Genomic DNA, 17,247 nt, shown 5'->3' with positions numbered 1-17,247 from the left:
AATAATATTGATAATTTATAAAATTATACCTAACCTAAATTATATTGAATTCAATTTTTGATTTCTCTACTTTTGAGTCGTTTCGTTATGACTTCGTGTTGGTCGTAATATTGTTCTGTGTTAATAATTTGTGTTTACGTTACCTAATAATATACATACGTCAAGTATTTTCTGTTTGACATACTATATTATAAAGTATTTATTTAAATCCATTAACGATATTCAAAATAATCATTGAAATGAGAATGGTTAATATTTTCTTTTTATAAAAGTTTAAAACCCTTTATGATTATATCAGTATTTTGAAACATTCTATTTCAATAGAACAATTTGGTTAAATTCATGTGATCCGATTCTCAATTTTTCTAGTACTTTCACTAAGAAGTAACTAAAAGCAATAATCATAAATTTTCTTCAATAAGGTAAGTGCAAATTGTACTAACTACTATATAGTTAATATTATTAATATTATTATTAACAATTTATCATAAATGTGAAGGTTTTTATTTTGAAAATACTTTATGCTTAATTGTACATATAGCAACATTGTACATACATTACCTTACCTACAAAATAAGTATTGTACTTATTTTTTTATTGAGACAGCTGGGTATAATACACTTGCAAAAAATTATGTTTACTTCAATATAATCTGTAGGATATTTTCACTTAAATAGCAACCACATCTATTTCACACTTTAGTCAAATTGTATTTCACTTACAAGTTACAAGAGACAATGGGACATACCTATTAAACAGAAACTTTTATTTTATTTATTTGTAAAACTTAACTAAAATATAGTAATGCCTCTCAAATCACAATATAGAAATCATAATTATTAGAAATATTAAGACGATCCTATATTCTTTCTTTCATTGTTAAATCATATAACATAGGTATAATATTTTATTTAAATTAATAAAAATTGTTATGAAACAAATCTATGTATATATGATTTGAGTTTTTAACATTTTATTACCTAAGTATCTACAAGGATATCTACAATATCAAAATCATGTCTTGTTTATTTAGTTAATGCAAGTTTTAATTAAATACTATCATGTAATTTTGTCAAAAATATTCCCCTCTATTAGGTACTGAATTGTATAAATGAATAGGTATTATGTGTCAGTTGGTAAAACATTTTTTTGTAAAATCATGGCTTTCTTTAGAAAAATGGAAACTGTGTACAGTACTTACAAGTTACATTAAAACTATTTTTAAAAATTGATAAAAAATATTTAATAATATATATATGTTCCCATGACTTGTTCAAATGTCACATTAATTAAAATTTAAAATAGGTATAAATTAAAATGTGTAACTAACTACCAAGTACAAGTTTAATCCCTAAATTACAATCATTTTTCCAAAGTTTATTACAATATACATTTTTTTCTTACTTTGTGAATTCAGCATTAATGTTCAATGTTTTATAACATGGTTGTTTGCTATTAATGATAAAGAGTGGTTTTCCTTATGTTAATGTAAAGTTCTATATGTTTAAAAAAGAACATGAAAGTTCACTATTTCAAAATTATTAATAGTATTAAAAAGTATTTTTTTTCTTATATATACTATTAAAAAACCTATAATATGGAAGCTAAGTGCTTTTGCATTATCTATACTTTAAATCATGGTAAAAGAGAGAACATTAGTCACATAGTGCATTAAAATATTCACACTACGGCATTAACAATGTTTACTGACTTACCAACTAATTAGCATACCTACCTAAGAACATTTTTCTTACACAATTTTATAGATATTAATTTATTATCTCCGAGTATACAATTAACTTAGCAATGAACAAATAAATAAAATTCAACTTGAAATACTTAATGTATTAATTTATCACGTTTTTATGTATTAACCATTATGTTATAGCAACCTAAATTTGTAATCCTTTATTCATGTATAAAGTATATTCCAAAAGTCTAGTATAACCTTAATTATCTATAGTCTGTCCAGCGAGAGAATGTGCCGATTCTGCGCATCCTCCTGCATCTCCCTGCTGTCGAAAATGGTTTCCCTATGACAGGATGACGTTTAGGGATGCGCAGAAAACCCGATTTTGGTCGGCCCATGGCACATTCTCTCGCTGGACAGAGTATATGTTGTAAATCAATGTATTTAAAAGCATTTTTTTTTAAGTAATATGTAAGGCATTAATGCCACTAAATTAGAATTTGTTTTTGGACTGCTATTAAAAATCCCGAATTGTATTCTATAATGTCACAACTCTCAGTGTTATTTATGGTGATTCTGAACTTTAAAGATACCTATATAATACTTATCATCTATATATATACCTATTTATACCTTAACTATCAACAGGTTCAGTTTATTTTAATATTTATTTTGTTCAACTATTTTTTAGGTATCATAAGAAATAAATATTATGACCGACTTAGAAAATGTGGTTGACCGCTACTTTAAAAATTATGATCATATTATGAAACAATTACCTCCAGATGGACAAAGACAAGCTAGTCGTTATTATGAAATTGATTATCGTCACTCACATATTATAAAAAAATTGACAAATTTTACTAAAAACACTAAAGAATTTACATCTTTAGATGAACAACGTATGAAGAAATTGTTGGTAGAGTCATTACACTTGGCGGATAAAAAAATTCACATTTCGGAATGTGTATTGGACATGGTTGAAAAAGACATGGTTACATTAAATACAAATTTTAAAGAATTTGAAATGTCAACTTTATCATGTATAAATAAATCTAATAAAAATACGAAAAGATCGTTAAAATTTTCATCTGATAATAAGAAAATTGATGATAATTCTCATAAGCGTCCAAAAAGGAATATAACAAAAACAACCACCACAACATCAAACAAAAGTGTAGAAAATAATGCAAATTTGGATAGAAAATCAAGCACTAATAAAAATAAAAATAACACCACATCAAACAAAAAGTATAAAGCAGGGTCATCCAAAGATACAAATGTAGTTCCAGAATCTGTAAATTCTGATAGTGATGATGAATTACAACCAACTTACTGTATTTGTGAAAAAATATCTTATGGTGAAATGGTCTGTTGTGACAATGATTTATGTCCAATTGAGTGGTTTCATTTTGGCTGTGTATCTATAAGAAAAAAACCCAAAGGAAAATGGTATTGTCCACAGTGCAGAGGAACTAACTCCAAAACTATGAAGCCTAAAGAAATAGTTGTTAAAAAACTTGAAGAATATAATAAACGTAAAGAAGAAAATTGGTAAATGATACAACTTATTTAAAGATTATAATATATTTAATTTAACGCTAAATCTTTAAATGAAAAAAAAATTATACATTATGTGTCATATCTCTAAGCAAATTCAAGTATAATGAATGATATTATTTGTGTTAATTAATAATAATACTACATAATATAGGATAAGATCTTTTGATTTTTCCGCACAACTAAATGGAAAAACATAGTTGATCATCCTAATGTACTTTATTTAATAATTTTAAACAAAAATACAATTTGTTTGTTCAAGTACAAAATTATACATTAAAATTTAAAATTGACCCATATTGAATAAGTTATTATATAGTAGTATAAGTATTAAATAATCATATAGTGTATATTATAGTCATGTACATGGTGATTATTTTTTTATAATAGTTTAAAACCCAAAAGTATTATATATAAGTAAATAAGAAGATCTTAAAATTTATTTTATTTTATGTAATAATTAATATTTATTAATTTAAAATGTCAAATAATCTTTCAATATTTGTATTAAATATATTATTCTGGTGACTTATTAAAATATTTTTTTTCTGAACTATTGTATTATATAATAAAAAGTTATTACCTACCTAATTTTATTTTGAAATAGTCTTATTTGTATTAAAAAAAAAAAAAAAAAAATGTGATGTAAAACAAATTTCTTTATACCTAGACTAAAAATTACCTATAGAGTATTAGTTATAGCATTATGATTAAGTTCAATTGAATTAAGTAATTTGTTCTCTTTCATCGTAAATAAATAAATATCATATTGTTACTACCATATTCCTGTATATCGTAATAATAATAATTATATATATTAATACTATTTAATATATACTATCAAACACCTCCAAGGCTCCAGATGACGCCTCTGCCTCTAAATATCAGACATGGTTTTTTTTTTTTTTGGTAATTTATTACAAACTTGATGCAAACAGAAGCTTCTAAATAGCTGATAAAATTTCAACTACTAAAATTAAATTTTATTTAGAGGTTTCACTATAATACCAAACATAAACCTGACTAGATATCAAAATATTAAGTAATGCTACACCTGTTAAGTTTTAAACTACAACTAGTTTGTGCATTTGATAATATTTCCATTTAAAACTCGTAAGAATAATATTAATAAAAACCTACTGTGTTTGTATGTATAATATATTATTTTCCTGTTACTCAAAATTATTTACTCAGCTGTTACCATTCAGATTTACAAAAATTATTTTTACATGCCAGTACCTAGTGTTTACTTTTTAAATGATTAACATATGTATAATAATACACAATCATTCGGCAAACACTTCAAAATTGATGTACCAATTCAGATTCTCAATCAGCCAATTTTAATTAAAAAGATTCTCAAATGTTGTACTTTTCAATTTCGTTTAGCCAAATCTTGATATTGTTGAATATAAATTAATGATTCAGTATATTAACAAGTGTACAATTATTTTTTATGTGGATTAATGGTTTAGTATTTATTTAGTTTACCACCAAAAGAAATAGAGATAGTTTTTTGCATCATTTAATTTTACCAAGTTCAAATTTCAAACTGTGAGTTGAATGTTAAAATGATGAACAACCAACAACAAATAAAACTGAAGCTTTTCAAAGGCATTTTAAAATTTGGAAGTAAGTGTATATTTTATGTGTGAAATAAATAATTGACGTCTTTAAACCAGGATTGCTCAGATTTTAATATGAGCTGTAGTATTTGTATGAACTAAAAATTATAATCAAAATTAATTCATTTAATTCATTCTAAATTTTATAAGAAAAAACCTTTTGAATAATATTGTAAGTAAATAAAGTTTTTTTTTTCATTTGTACTAAACTTAATAAGGTAACTGCAATATGTTTGATATTCAAATACACAAATCTGGAGCAAGCTATTTTTCATGTACAATAATATTTAAATATATTATATTTTTTACATTGCAATACATAATGAATACAAAGATACAAAACCGCTGGGTAGTAATATACAACTCATTATTTATTCATACAATTTTATCTTCAGTGTTATTTGTCGAATCATTTAACAATGGGGCCCACGGATCTTCCAACATTGATGGATGAAAGAAACTTTCATCAATATTATCATTACTTCGATTTTGATTTCTCTAAAACATTAACATTAATTTACAAACCATTCTAATGATCATTAATAGTACATTTTATATATCTTATAATTTAATAAAATAGATGTGTAATATTAAATTAATTAATAGTTGTGCATATCATTATATTTTAAAATTTTACTTACATTAGAATTTTGACTTTTATATTTATTGAATGGCGGTCTGTGAGAAGAAAAACGATGCATATTGTTTTGCTAATAAAAAAAAAACAAGTTAGAGCAATAATTATTGGTGAAATAAAGTTATTATTTTAATAAAATTAGTTACATCTAAACTGTTACTGTTGTTAAATCTGTTAGGAGTCCATTGGTATGGTGATCCTCTCCCTCTGAATCTTGGACTATTGAATCTCGGTGAACTAGAAGCACGTCCTCTCCAATTTTGATTGGCAGGTGGTGATGGCTGAGGTTTGTTGTCATACAAAATATTATTATCGTTTAAGTTTCGGTGAATTGGGTTTGAAGGCAATTCTACATTTGGCGATGGGCTGTCTGTAGTAGCAGATGTATTTCTGGATCTTATTAGTGGTGATTTGTACTTTGAACTCATTTTGGATCACAGATTTTTTATGAAACCTTAAAACAGCAAAGAATTTATTTAAATAATAAAATTTCAAAATGTAACTTATTATACAATTATTAGTTGCACAATAAATTCATAACGATTTAGTTTCAGCGCTTACACGTATTGTGTATAATAACTTTTAACACTTTAGAAGTTATAACAAATTTAAATTCATCCGCTTAATAAATAATATATTATTATCACTGAACGTTGTTATAAACACGATTTAAGATAAGGTTATCTAAGTCTGTGTTTATAATGATTATAGTAATAAATGATAACAAACTATAATATTTATTCTTTAATATTCTTTACTTTATTGTTCAGACTAAAGTAAACACTTAAATATTATATTATATTCTATTATAAATGTGTATAATATAATTGATCGCCTTGTGCATTTTACAATTTAACTAAATAATATCGTAATAGTGTTCTAATTAAAATGCTATCTTCCCTTGTCAAAGAACATCAAGTAAAACAAGCTGCACGCAAGGAAAGCCAAGGTATATCTTTTCATAACTCCCATTTACATGTAGCCTATAATACTAAAATATTCTCGTTTTTCATTCTATGTCAAAATTAATATTATACTCGTAACACATAATTTATGTTTACCTATTTTAAAGATATTAAAAGAAAAGAGGCAGTGAATGCAGCCAATGAATTAACCAACGCACTGGTCGAACACCTCAATGTTGGGTAAGAAAAATATATTAATTTTTTTATAAGACACATAAATGAATGTAACTTTAAAACTACAATACCGATACCATTAACAAAAAATATTATACTTATGTTTTGGTTAGAAAAAATATACTTTTATATAAATGATTTTATAATTGTCATTAGTGTTGCCCAAGCATATCTCAATCAAAAAAAGTTAGATGCAGAAGCAAAACAACTACACCAGAGTGCTATTGTTTTTTCCAAACAAACTTCTCAATGGTTATCATTGATCGACAACTTCAATAGTGCACTTAAGGAGTTGGGTGATGTTGAGAACTGGACGCGTACCATTGAAAATGACATGCAAAATATTACCACTACTCTAGAATATGCATATAAAGGTAAATTTTACGCGTATGATTAAAGAAATATTATTGATCAGTGTAAATAAATTAATAATTATTTTATTTTGCAGTTTCACAGAAACCCTAATTAACACGGACCAGAAGAACATGATTTGCTTTCACAATCTCAATTTTATTTCATTGTTCATTTGTACTTATTTAAAATAACTGAATACATTATTTGTTATTATTGATTTTTATTACTTTTGTATTAATTTTACTCATAAAGCTATATTTATATCATAATAGTATTTTATTTTTTTGTTACTCTTTGCATAGTGAAATAATGACAGTGTATTTGAAGCCTTTATAATCAATGATGACTAAGTATCAACAATAGTAACTCATCAAAAAATAAAATGACATCATAAATGATTCAGTATTTATTAAACTGAATTGAAGTGCTACTATTTGCTAAGTTTTTAAAGCATTGATAACTTCAAAACATTTTTATATCAAATAGCACTATTTGTGACTAGTCTGCTTTAATATTATGATCAATAATCTATTAAATTTCATGTTATAACAGCAAATTTTAAAATAAAATGAAAGTATAAATAGGTAATTTGAAAAAAATAATAAATTAATTATCCATTAAAATTGAGTTTTTCAATTAAAAAAAAAAGTAATAATAATATAATTAGTAATGAATAACATAAAAAACGAAATTGGTTATTAGTGATAACTTATAACTAAATGTAATTTTGAATTATAAATAATTGCACCTTAAGGCTCTCGGATAAGATTTTTAACTTAAATATTTTGCTCAGTCCAAAATAGCTTCTATTTCTAATCTGTATTATTGCTTTTATTTCCTCTTGAATTTCATTATTCTGAGTTATAAGTATGCCAGATGCCTAGGAAGTACTTGAACTCTTTAACTCTATTAGTAGTTGATGAGGAATTTCTTACTTGTATATTTATTTTTGTGTTCATAGGTAATATACTAATATAAGTTTTTATAAAGTTAACAATGTTCAATGGAAAACCAAATTGATCAAGACAGTGCACATACTAAAGATTGACAATGAATGCAATCATAAAAAAAATGCCTTCTTAAAATCTTTAAATAGCGTGTGTATTTTTTTTATTGCATTCCCACATTTTTTGTAAAATAATTACAACTATAATAAACTTTTAAATGAGAATCATTATTTTATTATAACACGTTGAATACTGAAAATTTCATCAGTTTAATAAAAAATTAGTCTCACAATATAAAACAATTTTTTTAAATTTTATAGTTTATTATCAAAAATGTTGTTTAAGATAAGAAATATTTAAAAATATTTGTTAGTATACAATATGTTTAACTTGCTGTAAATGAAAAAATATTTATTTAAAAACCATCATTTCATCATTTTCATCATATATCTAGTATGTATATTATTAAAGTAAAATCACGTCAAATTTAATTTAAAAAGAGCGTAACCGCTACTTTTTAAAAATTAATTATATTTCTTTAAATTTTCTGAATAACATTCAATAATTCCCAAGCTTAAGTTTGACAATTTATCATAACACATGAATGTAATTTATTGATCTAATAAATAATGAACCTTGTGGCTTTGTTTAAGTTCTGGTTTCATATTAAAAATAAATTGGAATTGAAAGTCATGAAAAAGAATAAAAAACAAGATAAAGGAAAACACTATATATACCCAACAAACTTAATATTATACACGTGAGCTTAAAACAAATATTTTTTGTATAATAATAATAATCAATGCATTTTATTATGTGTATATATTTTATACATCAAATAGAATTCTTGATAACAACAATAACTTATCTTGGTGTACAATTTAACCACTTTAATCATAATATATGTTAAAATGACATTTTTTAAATAGTTTACATACAATTACATACTATGTAATTAAAAGTAATTAAACAGTACAAGACTTGAAAATATAATCATGCTGATATATATACTGTAAAACTATAAAACACATTAAAATTAATTACAAATAATCAATTTAAAAATATATATGAACTATGTTATTTATGAATAAAAATGATTGTATGATTGTTGATATAGTAGGGATAGTAATAGAAAAGAATAGCAAATGTAAAAATAAAAATAAAAATGGTAGTCAATGTGATGATACAAAGACCAAATAAATTTCATGGAAATCTATGTTGGTTTTTTTTTGATTATATTTTGTTTTAAAATTTCATTCAACTATAAAATTTTTATTATCCCTTTCCCTAATGATTATATACAATGCAAATATACATACAATTATTTATCTAAATTTATGACTAGGAGAGATTAAGTAAAATAAAAATATATGCATTAAATAATAATGTAATATAATTTATCATAAAATAAAAATATAAATATTACCCCCCTTTTTAGCAAATGAAATGCTAAATCATAACAACAAACGGAAGAAATTGACTGAATTTTGTCCTAAATGGTATAAAATATAACGCCAAATAGGCAAACTAATTTTGAAAAAATAAAATGTTCTAATTGATACATATAGTAAAAACGATAAAAACAAAAAACTAATAAACTTGGTTAATGTACATTTAAAAAAAAAAACCATGGTTTTAAGTATAAAAATAGAAGCACATCTAGTACAATAACAAGTGCAAAAATATTATCACAAATTTTTGGGGAAATTGTTTCTTTTAAAAATGTTATAATTTAAACTTAAAATGTATATTTAGACATATAATATCAATAACAATAGTACTGTATAATGTTATTGCTGGAATAATTCATGTAAAAACTAAAATATTAGACAAAAAAAATAAATACTTTTCTCTTTTTCTTCACCATTAATGATACTTTCAAATTATCTTTATCACAATAATGCCTTTGGTTTAAAAGAAATAATATTGTACTTTTACAAGCAAAAATATAATTTTGTCTCGAGGAAAAAATTATTTAACATACCAACCTATGTAGAAAGTAACTTTTTTGGAATATAAATCCAAAATTTCTCACACTTGAGCAAAACAAATTATACTGTTCAATAGCCTGGTGGCTTAGGAGCTTGGTGTTTTGCAACTGAAATCAGACATAAATATTAGATATATACTTGGGTTTTCTATAAACAGAAGTTTATTCTTACCGACTAGTCTGCTATTATAAATTTTGTCAACTCTTTGGAAAGTTGGAGGCGATGGAATCCTAACCAATGGTTTGAACATAGTGGAAAACTTCATTTCCATTTCCTCTACAAAAATTATATTTTCACATTTAAAATCATTCATATTTAATTAATAAGTCATATTACCCAAAAGAGACATGCTTAAAACGGAAGTTGGACCATTTCGCATAGAAGAATGACGTGTTGGAGGTGTTGGAGGAGCTCCATTAGTTACCTAAATAAATATAAATAACTTATAACTATAAATTATTAAATTTTAAATAAACATAAATCAATACTTACATTATTATTTTGATAGCTTTTATGAGGGGGTACATTTGGTGGTGGAGGAGGAGGACCACTCCGATGTGGAGGTGGTGGTGGTGGCGGAGCACACACTGGTGGATTCAATGGTGCCTTAATGGGTGGAGGTGGTGGCCTAGTATTTGGATGTTTAATAGGTCGTAATGTTCGTGATCCCCATTGACCATTTGGTGGAGGATTTGGAGAATTCCTCAAAATACTGTCTTGTGATTGATGGAAAGCAGGTAATTGATTTTTACTACTGATGGTCAAGTTATTAAATTGAGGTGCTGTATAAAATAACAGTGAAATATTATAAATATCACATTTTATTAAAAAATATTATTAAATGAACATTATAAATGCATACGTTGACTATTTGGAGCAACTGGAGGTGTTTTTGGTATCCTCATACTTTGTGCCCTAGATACAAGATTTCGTCCATCAGCTGCAGTTACTAAATTAGTTGAACTAACTGTCAATGTTGATTTTTTTGTTGGCACAGCTGGCCTAATAGATGGTGGTTTGGGAGCTACATTTGGTTTGCCATATCCACCTGGAGGAGGACCTCTGCCTGGCGCATTATCAGATACAAGACTTGGGACACTACCTGTCCGGTTGTGACCAACACCAGGAGGTATAATTGAAACAGGTTCAGAAGTACTCTAGAAAAATTAACCAATATAAATTTAAATAAATAAATAAATAATATTATTTGAATAAAATTACAGAAGGAATAGTTGGTTTTTGATTGAAGGATGGTGGTTGTGGAGGTGGTCCTCTTGATTTAATATCATTTTGAACTTTTCTTATGCCCTCATTTTTCTAAAAACATCAAAATCAAAAAATCAATTTTTATATTATACATAAAAAATTATCTTAACAATATAACTCACTTTATGTAATGGAAGAGTACTTGTATTAGAAGGAGAGAGGTTTGCAGTTGTTTGATTAAACAATGAGACCGGTGATAAATTATTAATTGGTGGTGTTTGAGTTCTTGATTGGCCTAGAATTATTAGTGATTTATTATTTATTTAATAAATTGGTAAAAGTCATAAGTTTTCAAAATAATCTAATCATCTTATACTCTAATATTTTTAAATATTTTTATTTGACACAGTAAAATAATAAAATAGGTATAAATACAGATATACCATATTTTCCCTAATAAAGGTCATAAATGCATTAGGTATTGAATATTGCATGAATTAATGTAAAATATATTTTACTCAGTAAATAAAAAATAAAGATAAAGAGATGAATAAGAAAATGTACTAGTCATATTGATCTAGATAATATTGTAGAATTAATATTTTGTTTTCCATTTTTTTAGAATACCTATTATAATGGTTTATTGGAAAATAAAATAAGAACAAATTACTAATCATTTATTCTGTTAATAACAATAAATCTAGATAAAAACATTTTCTAAAGAATAAAATAATAATCTTTAATTTTTACCACTAAATAAAAATATTTCAATAATTCGTGGTACAAAATATATACATATGTCCAAAGTGAAATCAATCAATGTATTACAAGCTATTAACTCTTTGTACACATATATGACAATTGCATCCAAATGGAGAAATAAAGAAAAATGTGAAGAAATATCAACTGCATAACTAACTGACATACAAGATGCTAACATTTCCTTTTTTAGGTCCAGGTAAAAAAATTAGGTCATCTGATCAAGGTCATAATAAAAACTTTTTTAAACATCAATCAAGTCAATACCTACACAAATAGTCTAATGTTAGTAAATATTTAATATATTATTACACTTATCATCTTCGTAATAAATATTTTTATCTTAATTTTAAGAAAAAATAGTATAAATATTATAAGTAGTTACACAACTACTATTGTACAATAATCTATAATACACAAATAAATCTATATTAAATACCGTTATTAACAAAAGAAATACGTGTGAAGCAAACATGACAGTGCTGGCAGCAACTTATTTAATATTTAAATAAATTACTCGCAATAAAATAAAAAAATTTAAACAATTTTGTATGACCATGAAAATATAAGAATTAAATAAAAATTGTTTATACATTTTATAAATAGACCAAAGTAAATTATATTATTATCAAATATGTAGTTTTAAGTATATCTTAATTAGTATATTCAAATCTTATAGATCATATTTTGAATATAGAATTATTAGTTAAGACATAGTTTCTTAGACATTATGTGTGTGTACTGTGGTTATTTTATTGAGAACTAGACAAATAGCTTTGGAAAACAAGGAATTTTTAAATCATTTATTATCTGTTTAAAAAACAAGTTCCTACTTTATGTTTTTCTGAGTTAACTAAAAAATTTTAAAATTTAGTATTTTTTAAGATATTCTCTGGTTCACAATCTAAAATAAGTGACCTTCATACATCTTGGGAATATTATTATAAAACATACTTATTACAAATTTATTTATTTAGTAACTGTTTAAAAGCAATAAGATATTATAATTTAAGTATTATAGTAAAAGACTGAGTAAAAGACTATACCTAATACAAAATATAATATTATGTAGTTAACAGTTACTTCTTTTATTATCACTTAATAATGTAATTTAGCAATTAAAATTAATTGAGTACATCCAAGTTTATTGATTTAAATTATTGTAAACCAAATTATAATAGAAGTAAATTTAACTCAAATTAATGGCTTGAGAAATAAAAATTATCTACTATAAATAGTTTCTAAGAAAATCAATACACATTAATGAGTTCTGTATAATTTGTTCAATTGAGATGTCAAAACCATAAAAATGTAATATATTAATTATTTTAACTAAATCAAAGAAAATAATTATTTTTAACTAGATTGAAGTCAAAGGCTAAATCATAAAATGTTAGACATTTATAGATATTTCATAAAAAACTGCATAATTGATACAAATATAAGCTGTTCCCATTTATTATTCCTATCACATTTAGAACATGAAAAGTACACTGATATCTACAAGTATATTAAAATAGTAAGAAAGCAGAGTAATGATGTAATGGCAGATATGGAATAAATAATTATAAACAAATTAAAATAAGAATGTAATGTTTTCTATTTTTTATGTTGGGTATAGTCTTTAAGATTAGAAAATGACGGTAATTAAATATCTTATAAGATTTAGATATTGACAAAATACAATTTAATAATAGTATTATTAACATTTAATATTAATACATTATCGTAATATAATATTTATGGACTATGATTACAATTTATATATTTTGATTAAGTTTTTTTTCTCTTATTTTACTAAACAAAAATTAGTGAGTCAAGATAGATGACTTAACAATACACACTTCTAATAAAAAAGTAGGATCTATAAGTCTTAGATTATACACACATTCACTAAACCTAAACCTAAGTACTACTACCTATTCTAGGTAATACTAACTACCTTTACTATAAAATGATTACTAAGTTACATATTTGATAGAATTCAGTCATAAGCATGCGCAGGAATTTTGCACAGGGTGTCCAGAATTATTTTAGCAGGGGTTATTACTTACTTGTTCAACCACAATTCAGCAAGTTAAATATTTAGTCCCAAGGAAGAATTTATGTCAAAAAATTATGTGAAAAACTTATATACAACAAAAACATGATAAAAAAAAGTGACAAAAATTAATTAAACCATTCTTTAGTTTTTCCCCAAGACCTAAGAGATATTGCCTATACATAATATGATATGATATAGAATAGATTAATTATTGTACACTAGATAATGATGAATGATTGTTAGTTTTAAATAGATAACTATTTTTCAATCAAAACTTTAAAGTATGCACAAATTTTTGCATGGTGTACAGCTGTACAACCTAGTACGCAAATCTATGTTCATTGTTTACAGTATAGGTCAGAAAGGACAGAAAGACTAAGTCATTTATGACAATATAAATAAACTTATTAAATGTTACTTTACTAGATAGATAACAAAAATACTTAAGAAAATTATTATAAGAACTTAGAATTTATGTCAGAACTGTTTTTCTAATAGAATCACAAGTGACTTTGTCTTTCCGTCCCACTGATCAAGCACTGCATTAAATTTATATTTTTCAAATTGTCTGATTTGATCAGAGTATAATCATACCTGTTACAGCTAATCCAGTCGGTTTAAGTTTAGGCATGCCTCCAGCAAATAACTCTGCTAAGCCATTAGGTGTTCGTGCAGCTATAGAACTCATTTCTCCGTTTTTTACAGTACCGTTACATTTTACAGGTGTTTTTGGTGAATCTATATTATTAAAAATCAAACTTGAACGTTTCACATAAGCAACTAAACGAAATGCTACAGGCGTGATTTGTGTTATCGAGTCTCGTACGAAACACCGATCAACGCGCTAACCGTGACGGCAGCCAACGGTGCGTCGTTGAACATCGGTCGCGATCAAACAACAAACACATCGCTACGGGCAAGACGCGGCGTGTACTTACTGCTGATGAGCGGGCCGCTCTTGTCGTTGGTCACGGTCTTCTTCAGGGGCTTGCCGAGCCTGATGGACTGCAGCAGCTGGTCTCGGGCCTGCAACGGGTTGTTGCCACCCTTCTTGCTCGCGCCCGCGCCAAACATCGGCGGCGGCCCGGACGGTGGCGGCGGTGGCGGCGGGCCCGACAGGCCCGTGGGAGCCGGCGGCGGCGGCGGCGGAGGAGGCGGAAAAGGCATGGCTGTCTGCACGGGAAAAACGGACGAAAAAAAAAAAAAACAAACGGCGTCAGAGGACGGTCGTACGGGACAACACCACTACGACGGTCGGGCCACCATTCGCGTTTGGGACCGACGGCGGAGCGAAGAGGACGCGGTGTGGCGGCGGTCGGACCGTGTGTGTAATGTGTGTTGGCGACACGGCGGGGCCCACCGTCAATGACGGAGCGACGTGTGTGAGTCACGCGCGCGCGACATAGTGGAAGCGACGGCGATGACGAAAGAACGCAATAGCAATATAATAAGAGGATTTGGCCCAGAGCGGTTATCACTGCTCTCCGGTCGAGCGCGTCGCGGTGACTTACCGCGAGATTCGTGCGGACTGCTGCTGCTGCTGCTGCTAGCGTAGATCATCGACAGTTCTTTTCCGTCGTCGTCGAGGTCGCGGACGATTTGTTGTCGTCGACGATCGCCAATTTCAAATCGACGGGCATCGCTAGACGATCAACCGGACGTGATAGTCAGCTGCTGAGATTGTGTGTCGTGTGTGTGCGTACGACGTGCATGTGTGTGTGTGTGTGTTTACAATAATAATAATATTATTATCATGTAGGCATATTGTAGCGTCCAGTCATTTCCGAAAGTAGAAACTACGTACGACGCGACAACTACACAACCGTATCCGCCGTTGTCGTGTCCGATTATTGATATTATTATGATATTTTATTATTTCATTTTTTTTTTTTATCGATATTCTGTGTTGATAGCTGCTGTCTTTAGTACTTGTTACTGACGATCACCACTACGTAACATCGTGTTTACATAATACATAATTATAGTATATTATACTATACCCATATACATGTATATAATATTGTAGTTACTACTAATATTAACGACTATATTTGTAAATAATGATAAAAAAAAAAAAACAACAAATTACAAATTAATATTTATAATATCACGTAGGTGCGCTCGAGGTGACATGATGTGTGATGATCGAGTGTGTGTGTAATCGTAGTGTGTACTACTACTACGGGACACGGGTGTGTGCTTGCGTGTGAAAAACACAGATGATAAAATAAAAACACGCGCGCGCGGAGGGGCAACATGGCGGCGGCACAAGGCCGTCGTCGTCATCGCATTGCCGACGGTGGACGCGATATCTCTACGTGTGGGAAACACCACTCACTCCGTATAATAATAATAATAATATACTCCTCGTCGTGTAGTCGCAAGTCCCTGGGGTTCCTTATAGTGCCCGATCGCAGCACCATTAAACCGAATTACCAACGACCGCGTCCACGGTGAAGACGAGTGGGGGGAGCAGGACTTAGCGCGGTCAATTGGTACATTATTTTGCTATTGCCAAGCGTGAACTCGACATTAAAATGTTTTTCGTTTCCCGACCGCGGGGACTCGGTATAGTATATTTTTCTTCCGACTCAATTGGTGTTTTGTGCACCGCCGCCGGGGCCCCTCCTGTAATACGTTGACGTCGACTAAATAAGGGGCCAAATCGACAATAGCTCATTTCCGTAATTGTTTACAAATATCGAAATCATAACATTTTGATGCGAAAAAAACGTTACACTGCAAACTATACGAATACTCAATACGATACGGTCCAACATGTTGATAAATGATAATAAACAATAATTAAGTAAAATTATTGAGGGCACTGTATTATGTATAGTCAAATAATAGAAAAATACAAAAATATTATTCTATATAGTGTACAGTCAGTGAATGGGTATCCAATACAAAATTTTTATTTACTTATTAGATCATAGGATATTTGCATTGCCTTCTACACCTTCCACTAGATACCTACAGTACGGTATGTATGATGAAGAGCCTGATGCATCGTATTCGTCGAATCCGATAACCCGAGTATCGTCATTCGGACATTCTTGCGTGACGATGCTTCAGCTCACACGTTTAACGCGTTTTTACTCTGAAAATCGGATCACTGTCTTATCTCTACCACCCTATTCGCCCGATTTGGCTCGGGTAGATTGTTTTTTTATTTCCAAAGCTCGATCTCAAGATGAAAGGTCACTTTTTGACGAATTCATGTCATCCAAAGAGCTTATACTCGGCAATTATATAACGACAGTTCCACAAAACGAGTTCTCCAGAGCGTTTG

General features: G+C 27.9%; 4 protein-coding genes across 8 annotated transcripts; 2 read left to right on the top strand and 2 right to left on the bottom strand.

Annotated features, from left to right (window-relative positions):
* The first annotated feature begins 40 nt into the window (after nt 1-40).
* LOC114133030 (inhibitor of growth protein 1-like) lies at nt 41-3,775 on the top strand. Its single transcript, XM_050199069.1, has 2 exons — nt 41-422; nt 2,382-3,775. The coding sequence occupies exon 2, from the start codon at nt 2,403-2,405 to the stop codon at nt 3,246-3,248; it is 846 nt and encodes a 281-aa protein (XP_050055026.1). The 5' UTR covers nt 41-422; nt 2,382-2,402; the 3' UTR covers nt 3,249-3,775.
* Nucleotides 3,776-5,128: 1,353 nt separating this feature from the next.
* LOC126549560 (dr1-associated corepressor homolog) lies at nt 5,129-10,050 on the bottom strand. Of its 4 annotated transcripts, none has more exons than XM_050199070.1 (4): nt 9,941-10,050; nt 5,659-5,966; nt 5,517-5,585; nt 5,129-5,373 (listed from the first exon to the last, which is right to left on the bottom strand). In XM_050199070.1, the coding sequence occupies exons 2-4, from the start codon at nt 5,938-5,940 to the stop codon at nt 5,251-5,253; spliced, it is 474 nt and encodes a 157-aa protein (XP_050055027.1). In that variant the 5' UTR covers nt 5,941-5,966; nt 9,941-10,050; the 3' UTR covers nt 5,129-5,250. The 4 variants fall into 4 exon arrangements, with proteins under 4 accessions (XP_050055027.1, XP_050055030.1, XP_050055029.1 ...); XM_050199073.1 differs by lacking the exon at nt 9,941-10,050 and adding an exon at nt 6,074-6,158; XM_050199072.1 differs by lacking the exon at nt 9,941-10,050 and adding an exon at nt 6,054-6,151.
* LOC114133031 (biogenesis of lysosome-related organelles complex 1 subunit 1) lies at nt 6,253-7,274 on the top strand. The gene is made up of 4 exons (XM_027998652.2): nt 6,253-6,461; nt 6,585-6,657; nt 6,808-7,025; nt 7,100-7,274. Exons 1-4 carry the CDS (start codon nt 6,401-6,403, stop codon nt 7,114-7,116), a joined length of 369 nt encoding a protein of 122 aa, XP_027854453.2. The 5' UTR covers nt 6,253-6,400; the 3' UTR covers nt 7,117-7,274.
* LOC114133036 (WAS/WASL-interacting protein family member 3-like) lies at nt 8,962-16,130 on the bottom strand. Of its 2 annotated transcripts, XM_027998658.2 has the most exons (9): nt 14,891-16,128; nt 14,547-14,690; nt 11,332-11,444; nt 11,165-11,260; nt 10,806-11,100; nt 10,436-10,725; nt 10,280-10,367; nt 10,115-10,219; nt 8,962-10,050 (listed from the first exon to the last, which is right to left on the bottom strand). In XM_027998658.2, exons 1-9 carry the CDS (start codon nt 15,117-15,119, stop codon nt 10,013-10,015), a joined length of 1,398 nt encoding a protein of 465 aa, XP_027854459.2. In that variant the 5' UTR covers nt 15,120-16,128; the 3' UTR covers nt 8,962-10,012. The 2 variants fall into 2 exon arrangements, with proteins under 2 accessions (XP_027854459.2, XP_027854461.2); XM_027998660.2 differs by lacking the exon at nt 14,547-14,690 and having other exon boundaries at nt 14,891-16,130.
* Between the last annotated feature and the right edge of the window lie 1,117 nt (nt 16,131-17,247).

This window comes from Aphis gossypii, chromosome 2, assembly GCF_020184175.1.
Source record: "Aphis gossypii isolate Hap1 chromosome 2, ASM2018417v2, whole genome shotgun sequence".
In the NCBI taxonomy this organism is placed as follows: domain Eukaryota; kingdom Metazoa; phylum Arthropoda; class Insecta; order Hemiptera; family Aphididae; genus Aphis; species Aphis gossypii.
The sequence above is the reverse complement of the archived record's forward strand: the minus strand, read 5'-3'. Positions and strand labels throughout refer to the sequence as shown.